The sequence below is a fragment of the Camponotus vicinus genome, unplaced genomic scaffold, assembly GCF_025532165.1.
Source record: "Camponotus vicinus isolate PSW18456_S1 unplaced genomic scaffold, iyCamVici1.0 SCAF_7, whole genome shotgun sequence".
In the NCBI taxonomy this organism is placed as follows: domain Eukaryota; kingdom Metazoa; phylum Arthropoda; class Insecta; order Hymenoptera; family Formicidae; genus Camponotus; species Camponotus vicinus.
Genome location: NW_028141979.1, coordinates 7,150,645 through 7,172,024, shown reverse-complemented (window position 1 = coordinate 7,172,024; position 21,380 = coordinate 7,150,645). Strand labels below are relative to the sequence as shown.

At 35.2% G+C, this 21,380-nt stretch overlaps 4 protein-coding genes across 8 annotated transcripts; all 4 read right to left on the bottom strand.

Moving 5' to 3' along the window:
* Positions 1-113: 113 nt before the first annotated feature.
* On the bottom strand, positions 114-10,257 carry Kermit (PDZ domain-containing protein GIPC-like protein kermit). Of its 2 annotated transcripts, none has more exons than XM_083104693.1 (6): positions 9,850-10,257; positions 4,089-4,429; positions 3,096-3,192; positions 2,435-2,817; positions 2,076-2,157; positions 114-1,957 (listed from the first exon to the last, which is right to left on the bottom strand). In XM_083104693.1, exons 2-6 carry the CDS (start codon positions 4,419-4,421, stop codon positions 1,800-1,802), a joined length of 1,053 nt encoding a protein of 350 aa, XP_082960819.1. In that variant the 5' UTR covers positions 4,422-4,429; positions 9,850-10,257; the 3' UTR covers positions 114-1,799. The 2 variants fall into 2 exon arrangements, with proteins under 2 accessions (XP_082960819.1, XP_082960818.1); XM_083104692.1 differs by lacking the exon at positions 9,850-10,257 and adding an exon at positions 8,707-9,007.
* Positions 10,258-10,486: 229 nt separating this feature from the next.
* Shams (glucoside xylosyltransferase 1 shams) lies at positions 10,487-13,323 on the bottom strand. The gene is given in 3 exon segments (XM_083104689.1): positions 10,487-12,496; positions 12,569-13,074; positions 13,077-13,323. Coding segments are annotated over 3 exon segments (1,380 nt in total). The 5' UTR covers positions 13,291-13,323; the 3' UTR covers positions 10,487-11,836.
* Positions 13,324-13,841: 518 nt separating this feature from the next.
* LOC145974490 (TOG array regulator of axonemal microtubules protein 1-like) lies at positions 13,842-15,946 on the bottom strand. Its single transcript, XM_083104346.1, has 6 exons — positions 15,625-15,946; positions 15,402-15,543; positions 14,987-15,235; positions 14,669-14,911; positions 14,391-14,555; positions 13,842-14,076 (listed from the first exon to the last, which is right to left on the bottom strand). The coding sequence occupies exons 1-6, from the start codon at positions 15,677-15,679 to the stop codon at positions 13,932-13,934; spliced, it is 999 nt and encodes a 332-aa protein (XP_082960472.1). The 5' UTR covers positions 15,680-15,946; the 3' UTR covers positions 13,842-13,931.
* Positions 15,742-21,107, bottom strand: Keap1 (kelch like ECH associated protein 1). 4 transcript variants are annotated; one of them, XM_083104342.1, is made up of 8 exons: positions 20,863-21,107; positions 19,620-20,199; positions 19,011-19,328; positions 18,679-18,843; positions 17,875-18,542; positions 17,430-17,678; positions 16,842-17,140; positions 15,742-16,742 (listed from the first exon to the last, which is right to left on the bottom strand). In XM_083104342.1, the coding sequence occupies exons 3-8, from the start codon at positions 19,317-19,319 to the stop codon at positions 16,555-16,557; spliced, it is 1,878 nt and encodes a 625-aa protein (XP_082960468.1). In that variant the 5' UTR covers positions 19,320-19,328; positions 19,620-20,199; positions 20,863-21,107; the 3' UTR covers positions 15,742-16,554. The 4 variants fall into 4 exon arrangements, with proteins under 4 accessions (XP_082960468.1, XP_082960469.1, XP_082960470.1 ...); XM_083104343.1 differs by having other exon boundaries at positions 19,620-20,106; XM_083104344.1 differs by lacking the exon at positions 20,863-21,107 and having other exon boundaries at positions 15,742-16,388; positions 16,528-16,742; positions 19,620-20,513.
* Between the last annotated feature and the right edge of the window lie 273 nt (positions 21,108-21,380).

Genomic DNA, 21,380 nt, shown 5'->3' with positions numbered 1-21,380 from the left:
TCAGTTGATGACGACAATATTACAGTCTATAAATATCAATATTCTCTCTCTTATCTTTCTGTCTTCATTGTCGGCATTATAACCGGTATATGGAATCATGTAAAAATCTTGCATTTACTACAAAGATATTTTATTATGCTAAATAAGTATTTGCACACTTATATACTTACATCGTAAAGTTGTTCGCTCTTATGTATCAAAATATATTAATTCATTCTTTTTACATTTATGTATAATATCTTTGAAACGACATCAATGAATTTAACTGGCTCACATTCGATTAAATGTCGTCAATATTGATATTAACATAATAATGCATACATTATTTTAATGTCAACATGGTTACGTTATAATTCGAATAATTAATACTAATGGTTGCTAAAATTATATCGTTTCTTGCACGTAATTACGAGTTGATAGTTAATATCGACTCGAATAAGTAGCGAGCGAAAGTTGTTTTGCGACTTTAAAGAAATCAAAATCCATATCAAAATCCACTTTAGCATATACATGAATGAAGAGATTTTCACTGTAATAGTAAAACCTTTATTAATCTTTATTAATGTAAAAATGATCAAATTTCGCTATACTCACAATCTATTATCCGATATTACAACAAATTTGTTCTATTTGTAAAATAGGAAAATCTCATTCAATAAATTCATTCATAAAAACACGAATTTGCTGCGCTAAAGCAAAATAATCTGTTACTATCAAATGCATTTTAATGTTGCAGCAAAATCGTTACTGTTTTAATGGCGAGATAAGAGTCAATTATCTGTTATAAATAATTCACAGATATGATAGAATTATTTTCAGTAAAATCAAATTAGAATTCTTAACGAGTTCTTTTACTGTTCTATATAATACCTGATTTATATAGATATTTTTAAATTTATGTTACGTTTACGCATATAAGATTTGCCATGCCAATAAACTTTTTTTCTTCGTATTCTTATTATAACATTACAATTGCGTAATTCGAAAAATGATATGCCAAACTTGATAAAACTTTGTCGTTTCTTCTCTTCCCAGATAATTAGATGAGTATTAACAATATTATGACAAGACTTGTCGTGATTACATCTGCGAATTATGTGGTGTTATCTTATCAGATATAAAATTTTGTAATAATTTAATTAAAGACACGAAAAAAAAGAGTTTCCGAAGAGAATCAACGGGTGTTGATTCTAACCAAAATAAAAAGAAAGTAAATTTGAATTAAAAAATATGAAAATCTTTGACAAAATTTTTTAATAGATTTTAATAATATTCTAATATTATTTTAATAATATTCTAATATTATTAATAATATTCTTTTCTAAGATATATATAGAATTTATAATGCCTTAATCAATCTTAACAATAAAACTTTTTTTTGACATCCCTATAGCAAAAGTTTAATTTTTTACAACACACAATCTCCGAAAAACCATTGCATCTATTTTTGTCTTCAAATTTTGATTCTGCGCTTGCCATATGACACAATATACGATACGATATAAAATATTGCAGATTTCGTCCTGCATTTTTGCCGTCAAATGTTCGATTTTCTCGTATTGATACATTCGCAAACCGAATCAAAATTTTTAATAAACACGGAGATTTCGAGGACCACGACTAGCGTTAAGCATCAGGCTTCCAGAATCATGGTAACAGACGAGGATCAAGCAATGCCACTTTTTCACGTAGAAGAGCACTCGTTTACGAATAACGTTTTCGTCCAAAATTTCGTTTCAACGATGCTCTCGGCAATTTATCGTCTTTTTATCTCATCGTCTCATCATCTGATCCTCGCGTCATCGATGCCGACCTGCTCTCGCATCCGTCACGGCGCCCCACAATTCGATCACGAACTCGTCGGTGAAGCCAAAGTCTTCCAAGTCGGAATTGTCTATCGCCTCGGCGAAGTCTATGCTGTTGCATTTGCCCTCGGCGAGCTCCCAGATTTGCGTGGCTGTGATCAAAATCAGATATAACAATCGAATCAGTCTTTAATCAAAGCATGTGTAAATATTAAAAGAACGAAAAAAATGACAAGAAAGATTTTATTACACCCAAATTCGCAAATCTACCTAATTCCGTATCAGAGATTCCCATGAAGCTTTCCAAGATGGTGTTGATCTTCTCGACACCCAGCGCAGCCGCATCATCAATCTGCAAATAGCAAATATTTATTTAATATTTTTAAATTAATGCTTAGCATTCGTTATCATTTATTAAGTAGAAAATAGATACACAAATTTACACATATAAAAGTGCATTTAAATAATTTAAAGATCTTATAAAATTGTTTTTCGATATTATTCATATTTCAAAATGTCATCAGGCCTGTCAACACCTAATAAAATATATATTTTATTCTTCTGTCAAATTTATCACTTATAATGTAATCTTTTTAAACAATCTCTCAATTTTTATATTCAGTGCATACTTGTTGTATGATCTGCGTGCTACCGTCAGCTTTGAATCTCAGAGTCTCTTTGCCGGATCCGTAGCCGACTTTTTTGCCCTTCTTGGGATCACCACGCGGTCCGATACCGCTGAAGCCATTCTTCTGCGGCTCCACCAGCCTCAATGTGAACACCGAACCCTTCGGTATATCTTTTAGCATCCTAGCCACTTCAAAGTGTCGTTTGCCCACAAGACTGGTCGAGTTGATCCTCTCGATGTGATCGCCCACCTCGATCACCTTTATTCTATCAATGACGGAGCCCTCCTTTATACGCTTTATGAACGCGTAACCGGCGCCATTATCAGTGATAGTCAGGCCCAATGCGTCGTCCGTCTTCACCAGCTCGATTTCCTTTGGCCGACCTGCGCCAAAAACACATTAATCTATTTTATGCACTTTTGCGAAATTTAAGTGTATAATTTAATTCAAGATAAAAGACTTAAATCAAATTTTGTTATGATAATCTTAAATTATTATATAAAAATTGCTCCAACTATTTTACACTGATGTTTATCCTAATTCAAAATAAATTCTGTCCCTTAAAATTAGAAACTAATATTTATCGATTTTTGTCCAAAATTCAATATTGCTTTCCTTTTTAATTTTATGTACATTTCATATATAATAAATGGACAGCAACCTTTCTTATGTGCGAATATGAAGTCACCCACACCGATTTGGCCACCTAGTAACTCCGTCATTTCCACCTTGTGCGTGTTGAGTGTGCAAAAGAGAATCTGAAACATCAAGTTTTCTTATTTGATTATCAATATTTAAACACTTTGCGTGATAACATTAATTTGCTCTCAACTTCGAATCATTTTTATTTAAATTTTCATGAAAATTACTAAGTTTCACGTTAAATCTCTCCGATTAAAATTTTACTTAATAGACTTATGTTTAATATTATTAAAGATTTTATTTAATATCTATCTTATTTCGATTTCTATAATTATTTCTAGATTTTCCTTCAATAACAATAAAGTACAACAGTTTATTTAGCTGACTTTGCAGTGAGAAATTGCTCGACCCCGCGCTCCAAACGACCCATAACGAGTCGACCTGCTTACATCGGCGATCGCGTTTACACATCGAATTACATGACTCGCTCTCACTGAAACATATCCGCCGGGTCGACGAGATACCACGGTCCGTGACCGGCGTTTCCGGCGTTTCCGGTCTCGTGTCTCTCTCTACGTGAGGCGTTTCGCGCTGGAAATACCGAACTGGCTTTCATCTCTCGCGTCATCTCTTATTTTTTATTCATTATTCGATTACAATTTTGCCCATCTCTATCTCATGATCTGATAAAAACTGCATTAACATCTTTAACAAAAATAAAATCGTAAACTTGTAAAGGTAGGAACGCATTTTAGCATTAAAACGTGTATAAAGAGAGAGAAAATGCATGAATAAATAAATGAAACATAAGTCTACTAACTGACAACATAGACTTTATCTTTTAACACTCGCTAAAATAAATATCTTGCAAAGAGAAAAGTCATTCAAGTCGACTGCTGTGCTTGCATCTGGCAAAGAAACAGTAGTCACTATCGAGTTAAATCCTTCACCTTGATCGAATCCTTTCTTTTCTTCTCCTCAAACTTTTTAACAAATCATGTTCATTTATTACCTCTTCCGCGGGCAAGTCGTAGCACTCGGCGATCTTCTGGTAGAGCTCGCGGACATTGCTAAAGTCCGATATCAGTCCCGTAGGACTGCCGTGGGCCAGCTGGCAGTGGAAGACGAGCGAGGGCGACTTCAAGTCCCGGGACGAGGCTCTCGTCTGCTCGTGCTGAAGAGGAGCGTTATTATTGTACGACCGGCTACCGGTACCGTTACTGCTCGCGCCTCCGTCATGATTGTTGTCATCGCTGACCTGATGGTGATTGCGATATTGCACGCCGTTCGCTGCTTTCTCCGTTATCGGCGACCTCGACGTGGCCCGTGCCTTGAACAATGGCATCCTCGATTCTGCAAATCAAAGGACTTGTAATCGAGACCCTACTGATCACAAACTGGACTGATAGATTCTGAGATACCATTAATCTTTATATTTCTATCTGAAATTCCGACGATGACTTATAACTGTCATTCACGTATTTTTTAAATAATTATGATTTGTATGAAAAAATATATTTTTCGAATCTTTATAAAATTTTTTAAAATTTATTTGCTACGTCGAGCAAGGCACTGAAAGATCGACGAAATAATACTGGTTTGCTAAAATTATCGTGGTCTGAGACGGTTTGAGAGATTAACATTGTGTGCGATTCGCATTGTCCATTTATAACTGCTTCTTTTCGTGTGAATCACCGCTCTATTTCTCACTTTTTAATTCTTAACGGTATCATGCAAAAAGATAATTGTATATTTTTTTATCATATTTTCTAAGAGCTATATTTAAACCAACGTCCATAAGATGTTGCTGAGAAAAATCTCAACTTTGGATACTTGAACATTTTATATTTTAAGCTTTTATCGCGATTAGGAAATTAAATTAGTATCTATTTCATTCTACATATTAATAATTGCGATACGTTCTGCAATTTCGATAAATAAGGAGAGGTATTAGATAAGAGGGATGAGAACCACGGGGAGACCTACGGTAATTGCAATTTCGCGATTTGCCGGCTGTGCAATGAGATAAAAGTACCTATCGACCACATGTTACATACCATGGATACAATATAGCTATAAAGTATATACGTGAATATTTATTACTCCCCATACCTTGTTTTCCTTGTATAACTCATATCCAATTTTATAAAATTATTATGTTTTAAAACGACGTGAGTAACAACTTGTTGAATATATAAATATATGTATAAACACGTATTTAATATGATAATATCAAAGTTAGTATCAATATTAATACCTTCATGTTTAAAATTAACATTTTTACATCGATTTTTTTTCTCACAAATCATAAGCATGCTTGCGAATGCTTAAGATTTAATATTATGTGATTATATGTAATTATATAATATTAAGAGGAGGGTTTTCAACGGATATTTATAAAAATATATCAAGCTTTTGTAATTTCTTGCGAATAGCAGGATACAATAATATTATTTTTATTATTATATATTTATTATTATATATTTTTATTATCATATATACTTATTATAATATAACATTATTTTTCTTATAATACTATAAGAAAAAATATCTCATATATATAATATTTTAATCTTTTCTCCTTTTAATACTATGTATAAAAAACACATTGAAAGTATCATTGATTATGATGTCATGATTTCTTTTTTGTAATTACTTTAATATCTCAATTATAACAAGCAATTGTAAAATGTAATAAATTTAAATATGGATGTATTGCGAGTATTTATGAATATTATTATTTTATGATAATATTATTACTTATGATCGCGATTAAAATCTTTAAAATAGTATTCGTTAATTGGTTCCATCACATTATTTATAGACATAATTTTGTCTCTCAAGCACACACCGCGTTTCCGTATCTTTCCTCAAGAAATTATATATGTATCTCGAATATAAACAACTTATATAATATTATTTTAAGCGAAGCCAAGAAGCATTTCTCTGCCTCGTTTACGCACCAAGATCGTAAATTACGACAAACTCTTTATACGATACTTATTACTCGCCTGAATCATTCCTCTTTGAACGAGGAACAAATACCGTGTAATGTCGTCTTATATACATTCTACTTTTTTGCAATAACTTTGAGTTCGTTAAAGAAAAATAAATAACGTTTTAATTAAAATTTTACTAGACACATCGCTTTTCTCTCGTAATTTCTTAATTTTCCATCGAACTAAATATATTAATAATAATTAATAATCGATATTAAGAATGTAAAATATAAATATAAATATATAAATATAAATATATAAATATATATTAATAATAAAATAAATATAAATATATATTAATAATAAAATAAATATAAATATATATTTGTAAGTCTGATAGAACGTTTAAAAATATTTATCGAATATGTGCGTATTGATAATATCAAGCATCAATCACAAAAAAAAACAGATTGCGATTACGAATCGAAATCTAAGATCTAAATCGCGGGATTCTGGAATTTCCGATATCCAGATGATAACGCGAATGATCAATTCCAATTATCGTAATATCGTATCACATGGTTTTCGAAACTCGCGATTCATTATTGGAGTCAAAATCCTCGTTTATAATTTCCTGTAATATTTCGCAGGTAGTTTGTTCGAGTCATTGCAAAACATCCGATGTCATGCGATTTTATTAAGAAAGCAATGTTCTTGTCGATGTTATGCAATATCGAAGGAAGCGCGACCGGGAATGCAGCAAAACTACCTGCAATTTTATTATTCGCGTCAAATTGAATGTATTATGATGCAATAGTTATCTAGACATGTCTAAGACATATATAATACATTTTCTTTTAGTTATAAATAATAAATAATCAGGAGGAATTTAAGCCATTTAATTTCTAATTATTGCATTAACATAAAGTATATTTTTAAGAATTCGTTTAAATTTTATTTCTTTAACAGATCGAAAGAATTTTTAATCTCTCTGTTTTGTCTCTAGAATATTTTTATCTCAAGAATATATAAATAATCCTTAATAATTCGTATATTAATAAATTATTATGACAAAAAAATGCGACAAATACACGATAAAATATCTCGTATGTCATCGGTAATTTTATCGATAATTCCACGAAAATAATAAAAAATTGATTCTGCAGGACATATGTTATACATAAAATGTGCGAATAAACAGCGCAGATAGATTCGATTTGTACAGGTCGTTGGCAATCTCTGACTAAGCTATCGCGAATTTCGTAAACGTCATTCTGCCACGACAATGCAAACTGTCAACTATGCACAATATTATTATTCGACTCTGATTATGGTTAAACGTCTGACAATCTAGATCGCGTGACGCATCTTAATTCGGATTCCTCATCGTATTCCTTCGCCATCAATTACGATACGTTGAATAACAAGATCGAGTAATAAAAATTCGCGAAGTGACCGATTAATTTTTTAATTTATTAAACTTTAATTTTTTAATTTATTAGACTAAAGAATGGAATGAACAAACGATGACATTTTTTTTATAACAAAACAAATTAAATTTCGCTTTATTATAAGGATTAATATTGGAGTGATTTACTATTTTTCTCGCGAATTTTGATCTAATATAAAAAATATAAAAATATTATATTATAAAAATATTATATAATATAAAAAATATAAATAAACTAGATAAAAATATAAATAAATCAGATAAAATCCACTGGTCACCCTATTTTTAACGTTTAACATTTATTGGCGTAAACGAGAAATAGCTTTCTCTCAAATCTGATTGTTTGATTATTGTTCAATCAGGCTATAGAAATAAGCCAATTAATGGAAACGACGATGAAAGACAAGCTTCTCTGGAAATTGATGTGAATCGAGCAAGAAGTAATAATCATGCAACACACGTTTTATTCTTTCATATCCTTATCGCAATAAAAAAAATGTAATATACCTTGTGCAAAGTATTGGAACACATAATATAATAAATTTAATTTTTTGTTTAACATTTAATTTAGACACCTATTATGTGTCCGATGTAATTTCCTATAGAATATTGCAATGTAATTGTATCGTTCCTCGGAATCTGATTTAACTATTACCACAATTAGTCACATTATAAATTCAGAGCAGCTTTCGCCGCATAACCTACTGGTATACGTTAAAAGTGATTAAAATTATTATCTTATGACTGTGCATCGCGACACCGAGTATACAGTAGCACCTCATCAGCCATATAAAGTAAATACAGAGTGTCCCGGAATGATCGAAACTCGGAATTAATTTTTTAAATATAATTTACACTAAAAAAATCTTCTTTATTTTCATTATTTTATACAAATTATTACAAATGCTAAGACGCGATAAATCCTTCCTACCGTACCCAAATAAAAAAATTGAGATATGAAAAAGTATTTTACATTGTAAACGCAGACACGGATGTTTGCTATAGAAATAATCAAGTATTGATTTAATGGTTGAAAAGATACATATCCAGGCAGACGAAAAAAATTGTATTCACGATAATATTTGATAATTCCACGTCGCTGATCCCGAACCGACGGGATTTGACTAAGATGTATTTTCGGGACACCCTGTATAGAACGTAGTACACGTCGATACTGTAACGTTACGAGCGAGTACACGCTGACGTCTACAAATAACGCGTCCAGGAGATCGGCCTCTCACCTGTTCGGCCCGCACTTATATCCGTATCCTTGTCCCTAGAGTTTATCGTTTTTTTTTTTCTTCACGAACGCGACACGCGCGCAATCATCACGTTAATCACAGAGGTGGAACGGTAACCGATCGCGTACCACGTCACGACTGACAGCCACGGGATCCGAAAGTGCTCCTTTCCTTCTCTCTTCCTACTCGTTATCACACGCTTATCGCTTCACTCGCTTGATCCTTATCGCGAATAAAATGCGCGCGCGCGCGAGCTGCGTTGCTCGATCATCATCGTGGATCGTCAGGGCCGGCTCTAGATCGACTGTCAATCTCGTATGTCGCGCAAGATTGGGTGAATGAAAGGAATTAACAGAAATTTAATTCTCCCCCCCCCTCCCCCGGTTATAACTTTCCAATTTTCGAAATTAGAAATCGGCTTAAACTGTTTGATTATTTTCCACTTCTTCTCCACCAATTTTAAAAATTTTACGATGAAAATGATAATTAAAAAAAACAGAGAAAATATGAAAGTATAAAAAATTGTGCCGGAACAAAAAAAATATAAAAAAATAATAATAAAAAAATATAAAAATTTAACGAACAATTTAGCCAAAATGGACGTTTTACCTTCAAAATCACTTTATGTAATTTTTTAATTAATAATTCTAATTAATGTAATATATCTATCATATGAAATATAAACCTTTTATATAATTTTATTTCAAGAATTACCACTTTATCGACGTCAAATTTGGAGAATGTTCCATTTTATTTTACTGATATGAAATATGTAAAGCGACACGCCTACTTTTTCTTCACACTTGCCATTTAGCTACATTACTGATTGTGAGTGACCACATCAGCATTTCAGCCATTAAAACGCAATAAATAACCGGCGATTCTTTTCGATTCATTTCCTTTTCGTGAGAGATTCCTATTACGTGGTTGAAAATTACATGGTTCTTTTAATTAGCGCTAAATAGATCCCTTTTATATCACATGTTGACTCTATAATTAACATTCAGAAGATTAATAGTTCATTCAACTATGGGTTGAGCACACTCGTTAATCGCACATAACATATTTATTTATGTAAAGACGTCCTTTATAAGACATAATATTCCTAGAATATTGTATAAATATTATTCACAGTCATTATACCTTGCGGCTCGACTTCTCACATATTCACGAGGCCAGAAATCTATGATATCCTTAAAAAGTAAACGGGAAAACGCTGGGGAATAATTAACGGTCGCAAGGGCCGTTTCTCCTGATCTGTTTAGCACCAGCGACGCCCTCCTCGGACACGAGAGACTATTACAATGAAAAAAAAAATATCGTGCGAGAGCCGATTTCACGAGCTCGCGTGCCACCGCAACCGGAAAGCAGCGGCGAGAGGACTGATCGCCGGGGGCCCCTTCTCGCGTCAGCTGACCCCCTCGATGTGCCCGTCTACGGCTTACGTTACGTTACAATGATACTAACAAAGAGGCGCGAATTCTCTTTTCTCTGTATTTTCAAAATATTTAATATTTCATATACTTCTATTTTTACATTCTATTTTTTTTTTATAATGACCATTTCCTCCTCTAATATTTTTAAAAAACGGGAATCCTCTTTCGTTTTTTTTCACTCGATATCATGAGATACGTTTCTTTTTCGTAATAAATAAAAATCTGAAATAAAGATAATACAAATTTCTATTGATATATTGTATATATGCGACATTATTATTATTATATATATAAATATATTTTTCGCTAAACGTCGAGATTGACGTATTAAATACATGTTGACATTTTTGTGTATGTGTATTATGTAGCAGATTTTTATTTAAGCTTCATATTGTACAATACTCTTATATAAGAAAAAGTATCACAAATGACATCGAATCGTTGAACAATCAAACGATACAAAATGCGTATCAAAATTGCGAGAAAACGTGTATAAAAATGTGAACACTTTTGCCGAAATGTAATTTATATAAACATTACATTACAATTTATACTCAGATTTGTAATCAATTATCGTTGTGTCAAAAAGTGAGATACTTATTTTTAAAATGGTATGAATATTTTGCACAAACATGAAATGTATTATTTCGATTTTATCGACATTTTCAGTTTTAAAATAATCCTGCATCGATCAGAGCCAATCTTTTGTTGAAATCACTTGTATAATAATCATGTAGGAGCAAATTCAATATTTTTAATGAGTCCATATTTTTCTCTCAATTTTCATAGAAAAGAAAAAAGAAAGAGCGACATTTTTTTCATTATTAATATCTCAAAAGCCTCTAAAAAAGTTGAATATGAAGAGATAGTAGCATATCAAATATTAGCAAGGCGTAGCAACAATTTCATAAGAGACAAAAACTCATTTAAGTAATCCAAAGATAGGCTCTGATCATCTTTCTCTTCCCGGTCAAGTATTGTCGCAAAAAATATCAGATAAAAATGTATAACAATATATTCGCCGCACCGTCGTCCTTACAAACAGTAACAACATAGCGCACTTGTTAACAAAAAAAACTCAAATGCACTATATACATAGAAAAAGTTCAGTCTATAATATATGGAGAGTCGTCTGGAATATTAACGCGCGAATTACATTTTTTAATTTGCGAATCGCGCTCGCAAGTTTACAGATTCCCTGACTTAACAAACATATTGCAAATATATTGTCCGTAAATCAACATGGTTCCATGGTAAAACTGTACATAGATAACCGGATACGTTAATTGACGTAATTTACACACACTGCTTATTCTTACGTAATAATGAAGCAGGATGCTTGTACATCATAATAGCTCATCGTTTAAAAATCTGTACTTTTCGAATAATTAAATGTATTAGCTCGCGTGTATAAAGACGCGTAAGTATACTTGTATACATATATATTTATATATAATTAAGTATTTTACGATCTCACTAAGAGAGATTCCGGAAGGAAAATGTGTGGACAATATTACATTATGTGGCCAAAAATGGCTGCGTAGATATGTACGAATACTCTTCGAATAATCCCGCTTTGATATATATTTGTATATAATATTCGTATCATTAAATGAACGCATCTATAAAAATTTCAAAAGATACAAAGTCAAAGTGTAGCTCGCACGAGCATGTATAAAAGTTGAATGGAATTTTCAAAAATTATGGGCAGCTAAGTGCAGCTCCGGTTGCGTGATGAACACCTTCGAGACTCGACCGCAGTTGGACTTGTTCTCCACCGCCAGGTAATTTCTCATGGGCACGAGTAGCTCGTCGTACGGATCCGCGTTCAGCGGATACTCTTGCATGGCCCTGTAGACGGCCCTGAAGGGCGGTTGCTTCGGCGAATGGAAAGTGCCACGAGAACCGTGTAGCACCAGGGCACCGTCCTTCTCCGCCTCGGCGCACACTGACATGTACATGCAGTGATCAGGCCTGTAATTATACCGGCACGAGTACACGTACAGCTTCTCCGGATGATGATGAAATATTATGTTAATGATGTCCTGGTCGCCCCAGGTAATCTTCAGTTTGTATTCCTTGTGTATAGGAATCACATGATCGGTCCATCGAAACTCTCGCATTCTCGTCAGATTCATCAGCATCACCCCAGAATTGACGCCTAGCTTGCCATAATAAGGATGCTTGGCGAACCTGTTATACCAGCCAGTGTTGGGATCCTCATGCTCGGGGCTGAGAGCTGCTAGTTGGCTGGAGTTCATTTTTTTGAACTCGTCCCAGACCTTATCAGGTGGTGCCAGAAATAGAGTATCTGTGTCGACATAGAGCACCGCGTCTGTGTCGTTCAGCACCGTCTGGAATGAAACGAATCTCATGAATCTTACTATAATCTAGCTAGAAAAGAGACCAGCTGATCCATCGCTTACCGGTAGAAACAATCGCTGAGCCGCGCAGGGCTTGAACAGCTTCTTCCACATCGCCACGTCGCTACCATCCGGGAAGGTGATGGGTCGCACCAGGAAGTCGAATGTCTTATTCGATATGAGTCTCCATTCCGACAGCTTCTCGCTGAAGGCCGGTATCAGGTTGTTGTCCGCCAGTATCACGAACTGCAGCGGCCTGTTGGCGAAGACCAGCGCCGACTTGAGCATGGTCAGGGCCTCGTGCAGCCGATCCCCGCAGACCACCACGCATATCGTCACCTCGCTCGCCGACGACGATGCTGGTGCCTTCCTCTGCTGCAGCGTCAGGCGCTCCCTGCTCGCGGGCGTCTGGTCGTACAGCTTGTTGGAGAAATTGGTCGTCACGTTGAGCAGTATTATCAGCGCGGCCAGGATAAGGCACAGCAGGAACAACTTGTACACGGATCTCATCGCGTCGCGCTTTACGTCACAGGCCTCTCCGCGTGTCGACTCTTTCTCTCTCTTCCTGTGTCTCTCTCTCTTTCTATCACTAACCGAATCGCGCGCGCGACGTTGACAGCGATTTGGACGGCATTTCGGACCCGCCGACGATGACCCGCTGGCGGATTCGGTCGCGTCGTCGAGGTCGTCGATACTGAGTCCCTGATCTCAGGAGATGGCGAGCGCCATATTTGCGACATAACCTCAAGAGGTCTATTTGTTTTGTTTGCACTTTCTACACCCATCGTCAGATTTCTTGCTCTCTCCCTCTCTCTCTCTCCAATGGACAAATATATGTTCATCTCGTTTCAAGTGTAGCAAGCTTTAAAAAGTGCGAGCAACTAATATAAACACGGAAAAGTGGCGTCTAATTTAAATATATAAATAATCTGCTCTAGTGTAATAATTTGTGTATCCATTTGATGTTAAAAAAATTATGGATACAAATAAAAAGCATCTATACAGAAAACTTTGCTTATTATATAATGTTATTTAATTCTATCAATTATTAATAAAATATTAATTATTATATAATTTAATATTGATTAAATTAAAAGCAATTGTTATACATATATATAATAATTAATAAATTATAATTAATATAACAAAGTTTCAAGTTATATAATCACACAACGTGAATTCTATTAATTATTAATAAAATACTAATTATTATATAATTTAATATTGATAAATTAATAACATTAATTGTTAGTGATATATGTATATATAATAATTAATAAATAATAATTAATATATAACGAAGCTTTAAGTTATATAATCACACACACGCAACGCGATTTATTACTGAAATATTATTATACAAGAAAGAAATGCATATTAATAAATATCACATTATTATATTGTATTGGGACAATAATGAATACTGTTACACGCTATGAATCTGACTATACTTTAAACATATTAATTGTTTCTCTATGTTGCTAATAATCTTGCAATCTACATCCTGATAAAAGAGAGTCTCAAAGTCTTGATGGCCCATCATCGCTTTCAGTGCTTTTTTCGCATCATTCCTACAGGAGGATAATTAAACATTTTTGCATCATCTGCTAAGTCATAATTGTTTAAAATTCATAATTATTTCTCTAATTTTGCACAAAATATGAATAAAACTTAAAGAGTTTTAATATAAGAGTATAATAAGAGATTTGAAATGTATATTTTTAGAATATATAATATTCTACAAAGCAAACATTTTGTATAAACATCTATTTATCAGGAAATAAAAACTTTTTATATAATGATAGCTTTACAAAGAGCTCTTGCGCAATTACAAGAAATTCTTATAAATATGATGATGAATATTCTTCATCTGTTGATTTCATACCTTGTTTCATTATTACCATCGAGGAGAAATTTGGCACACATTGTAAATATCTTTCGGCGGCAATCCTTAAGACTTGGATTTAACAATAAACATTCCACTCCAATAATGTTAATAATATTATAAAGCAATCGACTTATGGTCGCTCTTATTAATGGATTCTTGTGGCTGCGCATAAAGATACAGCATCAAGACTTTCATATAGTTTACAATTCAACAGCATAATTAATTTAAAATTATGTAATAAGCATAATGTAAATGACATAAATTTGTTCATTTACCTGGTTCCATGTTCATTGGTTAATATCCGGATACAAATTGCAGGAGGCAAATGTGTCACCATAGAGTCCAGGGCACGTTGAGCATCATTTCGAATCCCCTTGTTTGTGTGTGTACTTTTTAAAAGTAACATAGATACAAGTTCATCAAATTCAGGTCTTTGCGTACATTGGACTGTCTTGTATAATTCCATCGCCACCTGGCAGACAGTCCTGACGACATGAGGTCTCGTATTCTTCAGTAAACTGCAATATGAAGATATCAAATTGAAATAAAATGAAATATACGAAATATACAGTAGAAATCTCTGAATGTAAGACCTGCACAAACTTCGATATATGCGAGGCATACTGGAGTCCAACAATTCCGGCTGAATTCTAGAAATATGCATGAGCTTTATTAGAGCTGGTATAGTGCTCTGCCATTGATCCTGCTTTAAGCTTTGGAGCGCGTGTTTAAGCGTTTCTTGTAGATTCGCAGCTTCCTCTGGTGTTCCTATATAATCATCCTCTAGCAGAGCTGCATAATCTCCATAATGGGTCGTAGGATTAGCATCCTTTGAATGTTTGCTGCATTGTAAAGAAAATAGATCTATTAAATATAACAAAAATAATCCAAAATTTCCTATTTTTTTCCTATTTAAATATATATGTACTATTACTACTATAGAATATATAATAGAGAATATTAGAAGAAAATCCTAATTGCATAGTGCTTAAATGCTCATGCAAGTACCCATCGGACAATCGTGGATCTCCTGAAGCCCCTGAATACGCCGTTTCGATAAAACGTGTTCTTACAAATTGCGTTGGATTTATATTCTCATGCTGAATAGATACAGAAGCCTTTTCCATTGCTGTGCACGTTGCAGACTTACCTTTTTTCAGAAATGTGTTTTTATCGCAAAATAAATACAAGCGCATTAAAGTTGACAGTTATATCGTTTAAATGTCCCTACCTGCACCTTTACACATAGGACATGTAACATATTTCTTGCATTCTGTGTGCGCCATCTTATTACAAATTTATATCGGAGTAAGGAAGTATGTAAAAAACTATGTTTTATACAAGAAAATTCGATTGTTTGAAAATTGCAGGAATTTATCTGCTTTATTATCTGTTTCTAAATGTCCATTTTAAACATGCAAACATCGCTTATTTTCCATAAAAGTATCCTGCTTCAGACAAGTTCAAGCAAATGTGCGATATTAATTATTAATATACATAAAGTAATATGAGTGTTGGATAAACGTTTGTTAACGTTCGTTACATAACAATCTTGACATAGCTATTTTATCATTCTTTTCATAATCAGATAAATTAATAGAAATAAATTACGAGACTATTACAATAACGTATTATTTACAAAAGATGGTAGATTATGTGATTGTTAGACGCTGACAAAAATAGATATTTGCAAATTATTTGAAAACATTTTTTACACATGTAAATATATTACAATGTAAATATATTATTATTTACATAATATATACATATATTATTTTTCTGTCTCTTTTTCTATATTTATATATTAATTAGCGTCATTTACAATTAAAAAGCTATAAGTATATAACACAGTCGCATATTTAACCTAACGGATACGATAAACTGGTCCTTTGATAGTCGATGAGACTTACTTCGTCTTGCACTTTTTGTCAGCTAGTCACAATTTTTATAATCAATCCATCTTAATCCGGTTCGATGACAAGTGTCGCATATCATCTAGTGTTATATAATATACTTATCAGTCGAGTTCCGTTAAGTGTCGATTAGCGTCAATAAGATTGACGTGTTTTTTTACAGTTTTACACTTGTCTTTCGTAAATGAAAGAATGATGTCATCATTACTATTGAATATTACATTAAAAAACCTGGCTCAGTCTGTGCATCACGATGGCGGCTTCTCTAGCGAAATATTATGATCCAAATGATCACAGTGTATTGGACACTGATAGTACGATACCGCGCTGGCGTGGCCGGATCTCCCTGATGTCATAGGCACACCTTGGGTCCATTGGTCCTGAGTCGCATCGTAAATTTCTACTATATTTAAAAACGTCGCGCCATCATATCCTCCTGAAAAGAATAGAATATGCTTTCATAATTTTATATAACGTACCTTTTCAAAAAATAAAGAAAGATTTATAAATCAATAATCAGCGAAATCGAATTTACCCATAGCGTATAACTTGCCGTCGAGGACGGTGACGCTGAGCGCACTGCGAGCGATGCTGACGCTGCTCACGTCTTCCCAGACATCGTGTTCCGTGTCGTATCTTTCTACCGAATTCAATTGCGATTTTCCGTCATATCCACCTATAACGTATATGTATTGACCCAGACTGGCCACTCCAGCCCCGGAGCGACTGCATTTCATAGGCGGTACCATCGTCCACTCGTCGTTCTCAGGATGATAACATTCAACCGAACTGAGTCGATCTTTGCCATCAAAACCACCAATCGCGTATAGCAATCTATGATAAGAAGAAATACTTCATATTATGCCTCAATATCTTAGGTAAGGTTTCATTAACCAATGCAAAAGTGTATTTCAAGATAAAATTGAATCGTACGTTATTTCTAATTGAAAGCAATGCCTACATTTTGAATATATATCTATAATTTGTATTAATATAATCTCATTAATATAATTTAAAATATAACTTACTTTAACAGTTATATCTATTCAAATGTATTATCTACATTGATATGTAACAGCTTGACTAACACTTTTCTCGTTTGGTGCGATGACTAGTATAATACCTATTCACTACTGCTACTCCTACGCCTAATCTCTTGATATGCATAGGTTTGACACTAGTCCACGTGTCCTGATCCGGATCGTAGCATTCGACGCTATTGTGATATTCGGCACCCGCGCTACCGCCTACGGCGTACAATAAGCCATCCATCACGGCAACTCCAACTCTATTCCTCGGTGCCGACATTGGGCTGCAAGGTCGCCATTGATCCGTCATTGGATTATACCTATCGACCCAGTCGCTATCGTATCTGAAAAGAATCACGTGATTTTTTCGTGATGTATCTCAAAGTCATATCTTCAGCTTCAGCATTCACAAAGGCAATTTACATAAAAGAATCTGCTGATTGTAATCTTTCAAATTGCTTGATAACTGCTATTTGATATAACTCTAGTGTCAGCCAACACACAGACACATGCACACATTGTTGGCATCAAAGTGCTAACCTGCTTCCCGGTGAATTATGTCTGCCGCCGACCGCATAAAACATTCCCTTGAGGAAGGCACCGCCTAGACCGGATCTGGGGACGATCAGCTTGGCGTGCTGCGTCCACGTCTTATCGTCGGCGTTGTAGCCCTCTAGTACGTCAAGCGAATTCTTGAAGAAACCACCGGCGATATATATCACCCGCCGTGTATTGGGCGTACGCTCCTTGACAATCGGTTTCTTGTGTAGCGTCAAGTCCTTAAAGATCTGTGCTAAGTACTCGCGACACGCCGGCACCTTTTTCAGCACGTCGCAGTTCTTCATCTGTTCCCGCAGAAAATTCGGCGTGAGATATTGACAGCGTACCGCGTGCAAGATGTGTTCCATCTTGGGCCGCCTCGCTTCCTCGTTGTATTTGACCCACTTCAGTACAGCGTTGTAAACTTCCCTCTCCTCTTGTACATTCAACTCGTCCTTCCTCACGAGCGCCACCAGCTGGATGGCAGACAGTTGCAGAAATTCCTCTTCCTGGCATATCTGGTTGAAATGCTGAACAATGAACTGATTTGCCTTATGATACAAATCGTGGCAACCGTGCTGCTCGGCAAAGTTGGCGATTCCAATAGCATTTGTGGGGTCCAGTTGTCTCTCCAGGAAAACACAGCACGCGTCTATCACATTAGTGACCTGTATCGTAACAGTATTTAAATATTAAAACAGATTTGATATCGACAGACTATTTCCTGCTATCTACTATCAGGTAGTTAGTCTGTCAGATTAATCGATAACATGCATCTCTTTCTGCAATTGTCCATTTACATACTTGGAACATGGTAGCTGCTGATAGCAGTGAACACACTGTAATCTCAGTGACTCTTATTTGACCAGTGTACATAAAGTACATTAAACGAGCCATCGCAGTTGGACAGACACCTTGGAGTTTCACTCTTGTCATCTCGCATTCCTTTAGTCCTCCAGTAAACATTGCCTGAAATTGATGATACATTATTAATTTAACATTTTCATATAATTTTAACAAAATAATTTCTCTTGTAAAACGAGATGATCTCTTATAAATGAGATGATCAATAATTTAATCAATAATTTAATCAATAATTTAATGCAATAATTCTTTATTACACTAGTGGAACTTGCCTTAAAGTAGGGACTAGCTGCTGCTAAAATAACTTTATGCGCGTGGAACAGTTCGGTACCAACTTCAAGTATCACATCAGTCAGCATATGATGGCTGCGCATCATGAACATCATCTTCATAGCTTCCTTCAGGTAGTTTGCCATGCAAAATGTCATGTCACCGAGATCACCCTTCTGCTTCTCCGTATTGAGCATACCCTCCCAATCCGTTTCTTCCCCTGGTACAAGAGGCGTATTCGATGCATTGCTCTGAGACGGGAAACTGCTCCGAGCCCCATTTTTCTGCTGGCAATCTTTCTCTCCATCCATTAAAGTGAGCTGCAAAGTGACACGGGAAACGTACGTTTATACATTTACATATCTCGTGTCATTACCGAGTGCCAAACAATGACTGTATAATTTCTCTCTCTCTCTCTCTTTCTTTCGTAATGTCATAATCATCCTCATAAAGCGGAGCAACACTAGGAGATAACTAAAAAGCGTAAATCACATTTCGAAACTGATCTGGTGCGCAATCATCATTCATCGTCATTCTCGTCAATTCAGAAAGACTCTCTCTCTCTCTCTCTCTCTGGCGCGCGCGCGCGCGCGCGTACGCATGACACTTACCCAGCTCGCCAGGACCACGGGAGATCTAGCAGCGTCGAGAAAGCGTAGACTGGCGCGAGAGCGGGACGAGGAAACGACGACAAGACGGCGCGATCATGTTTTGCGATCGATCTCGCCGACGATGCCCAATGACGCAGGCATCCTTCACCATCCGGCTGATCCTGCCCTGCCGATAGATGCGGCGTCACGCCCGCGTCGTGAGTCCCAGCCCAGAAGTGTGTGTTTTGCTCGATGATTTACATAGGCACGTGTCTCACCACCGTCGATCACGACCGAGAGTGCAGCGAGATCGAGTCCGAGCGCGGGTGGGACTCTCGTCTGTCGTCTCTCTCTCTCTCTCTGTCTCGATGCTGTCAGCTGTCACCGACCGTCGAGATCGCTTCGTCACGATTTGCACTGTAGATACCGCCGGTATACCTTCGTTCGCGCCTCCGATTCCGATAGCGGCCGGCCAAGTCTGCGTGGTTTAACAATCCGTCGTATGGCCCTGACGATGACTCGGTAATAAATAAATGGAAGAGTTGACGGAAGAAGTCACGAGGAACGACGCAAATGCCTCCGAGATCGTGGGAGAGATGTACTTGGAGTTTATTAATTAATTTTGAATTATAATGGATTAAAGGCACTTGGATTTACATACATATTTTTTGGATTTTTTGATTCATGTGAGAAATCGATTCTTTCCAGCTGTGACATTGAATTCCCGATCGATTTCGTAGAATGGATTCTCGTGTAATTGCAAACTTAAAGCGAATGTGTGATAGAAACGCGTTTAAAATTCTCTTGAAAGAATTCTTTTCCGTTCGAAGAATGTATTTTATAGAAAGAGAATAAAAAATTTTAATATTTTAATTATTCCAATAGAAAAAGAAAGTTTATATTTAAATTTACATTCTAATAGAAAAATCTTTTATGTAACAAATCTCTTGTATTTTAAAAATTTTTAGATCTGTATCTCAGCACAGGTTCATTTTTTAAATTACACTTCTTATGTACTTCCTTGCATTTCCACAAGATTTAAAGTAAAATAAAAGAAAACACTTTTTCCTGAAAATCTAATATAAATCTGATATCGGTGAAAATTTAAAATAATATATCAATTATATTATCAAAAATCATGGTGTGTATGCCATGTATTGGATGGAGACATATGGTGTCAAATTTATGAATGTCAAGTAGAGAGAGAGACGCGAATGAATGAAAGATAGACACATACAATGTGTTTAAAATGTAAATTTCTCACCTTTTGGAGATTTTCTGTATTATTATAGAATTTGTGCGATAGAGAGAATCTGTACCGATATATACCGATACATCGTAAAATGTTTAATTGCATGAAAAATTTCGCAAACAACGATCGACGGTAGGAAGGTGCGACGAGGAGAGAATTTCGCGTCTTTTCGTCGTCTAGGACCGACCGTGAAACAGCAATCGTGACCGTAGATGACTTGAATGACTTGCAAATTCCACGGCCCGTACTCCTCGACTCGCATAGTTCGAGCGAACGATACTTGGAAGCGACGTCGATGCGCGCGTTCGTGTCAGATGTTCCGCGCCGCTTGAGAGATAAATGAGAGGTGTCATGGCCCGCTTTTAGACCGGAAATAAGTTAGCGCTGGAAGTGTATATTTTTTAATAAACTATAGCTCAAACGATTGCTTCTTAATTGCTCCGTCCGAATCTACAATTGCTTCCCTTCTAAAATTAATAGTTTTTTAAATATTTGCAAACAACGTAAAATTGACCATTTTTACTGAAAAA

Bases quoted from the DNA above. Each gene is read 5' to 3' on its own strand.
- Kermit (XM_083104693.1), bottom strand. From the start codon at position 4,421: ATGCCATTGTTCAAGGCACGGGCCACGTCGAGGTCGCCGATAACGGAG. The intron at 3,193-4,088 runs GTAATAAATGAA...TTGATGTTTCAG, and splicing joins ACGACTTGCCCGCGGAAGAG to ATTCTCTTTTGCACACTCAA. The intron at 2,818-3,095 runs GTTGCTGTCCAT...TTTTTGGCGCAG, and splicing joins CATATTCGCACATAAGAAAG to GTCGGCCAAAGGAAATCGAG.
- LOC145974490 (XM_083104346.1), bottom strand. From the start codon at position 15,679: ATGGCGCACACAGAATGCAAGAAATATGTTACATGTCCTATGTGTAAA. The intron at 15,544-15,624 runs GTAGGGACATTT...TTCTGAAAAAAG, and splicing joins TCCTATGTGTAAAGGTGCAG to GTAAGTCTGCAACGTGCACA. The intron at 14,077-14,390 runs GTATGAAATCAA...ATCCTCCTGTAG, and splicing joins GATGGTAATAATGAAACAAG to GAATGATGCGAAAAAAGCAC.
- Keap1 (XM_083104342.1), bottom strand. From the start codon at position 19,319: ATGGATGGAGAGAAAGATTGCCAGCAGAAAAATGGGGCTCGGAGCAGT. The intron at 18,844-19,010 runs GCAAGTTCCACT...CATCAATTTCAG, and splicing joins CAGCTAGTCCCTACTTTAAG to GCAATGTTTACTGGAGGACT. The intron at 18,543-18,678 runs GTATGTAAATGG...GTTACGATACAG, and splicing joins CAGCAGCTACCATGTTCCAA to GTCACTAATGTGATAGACGC.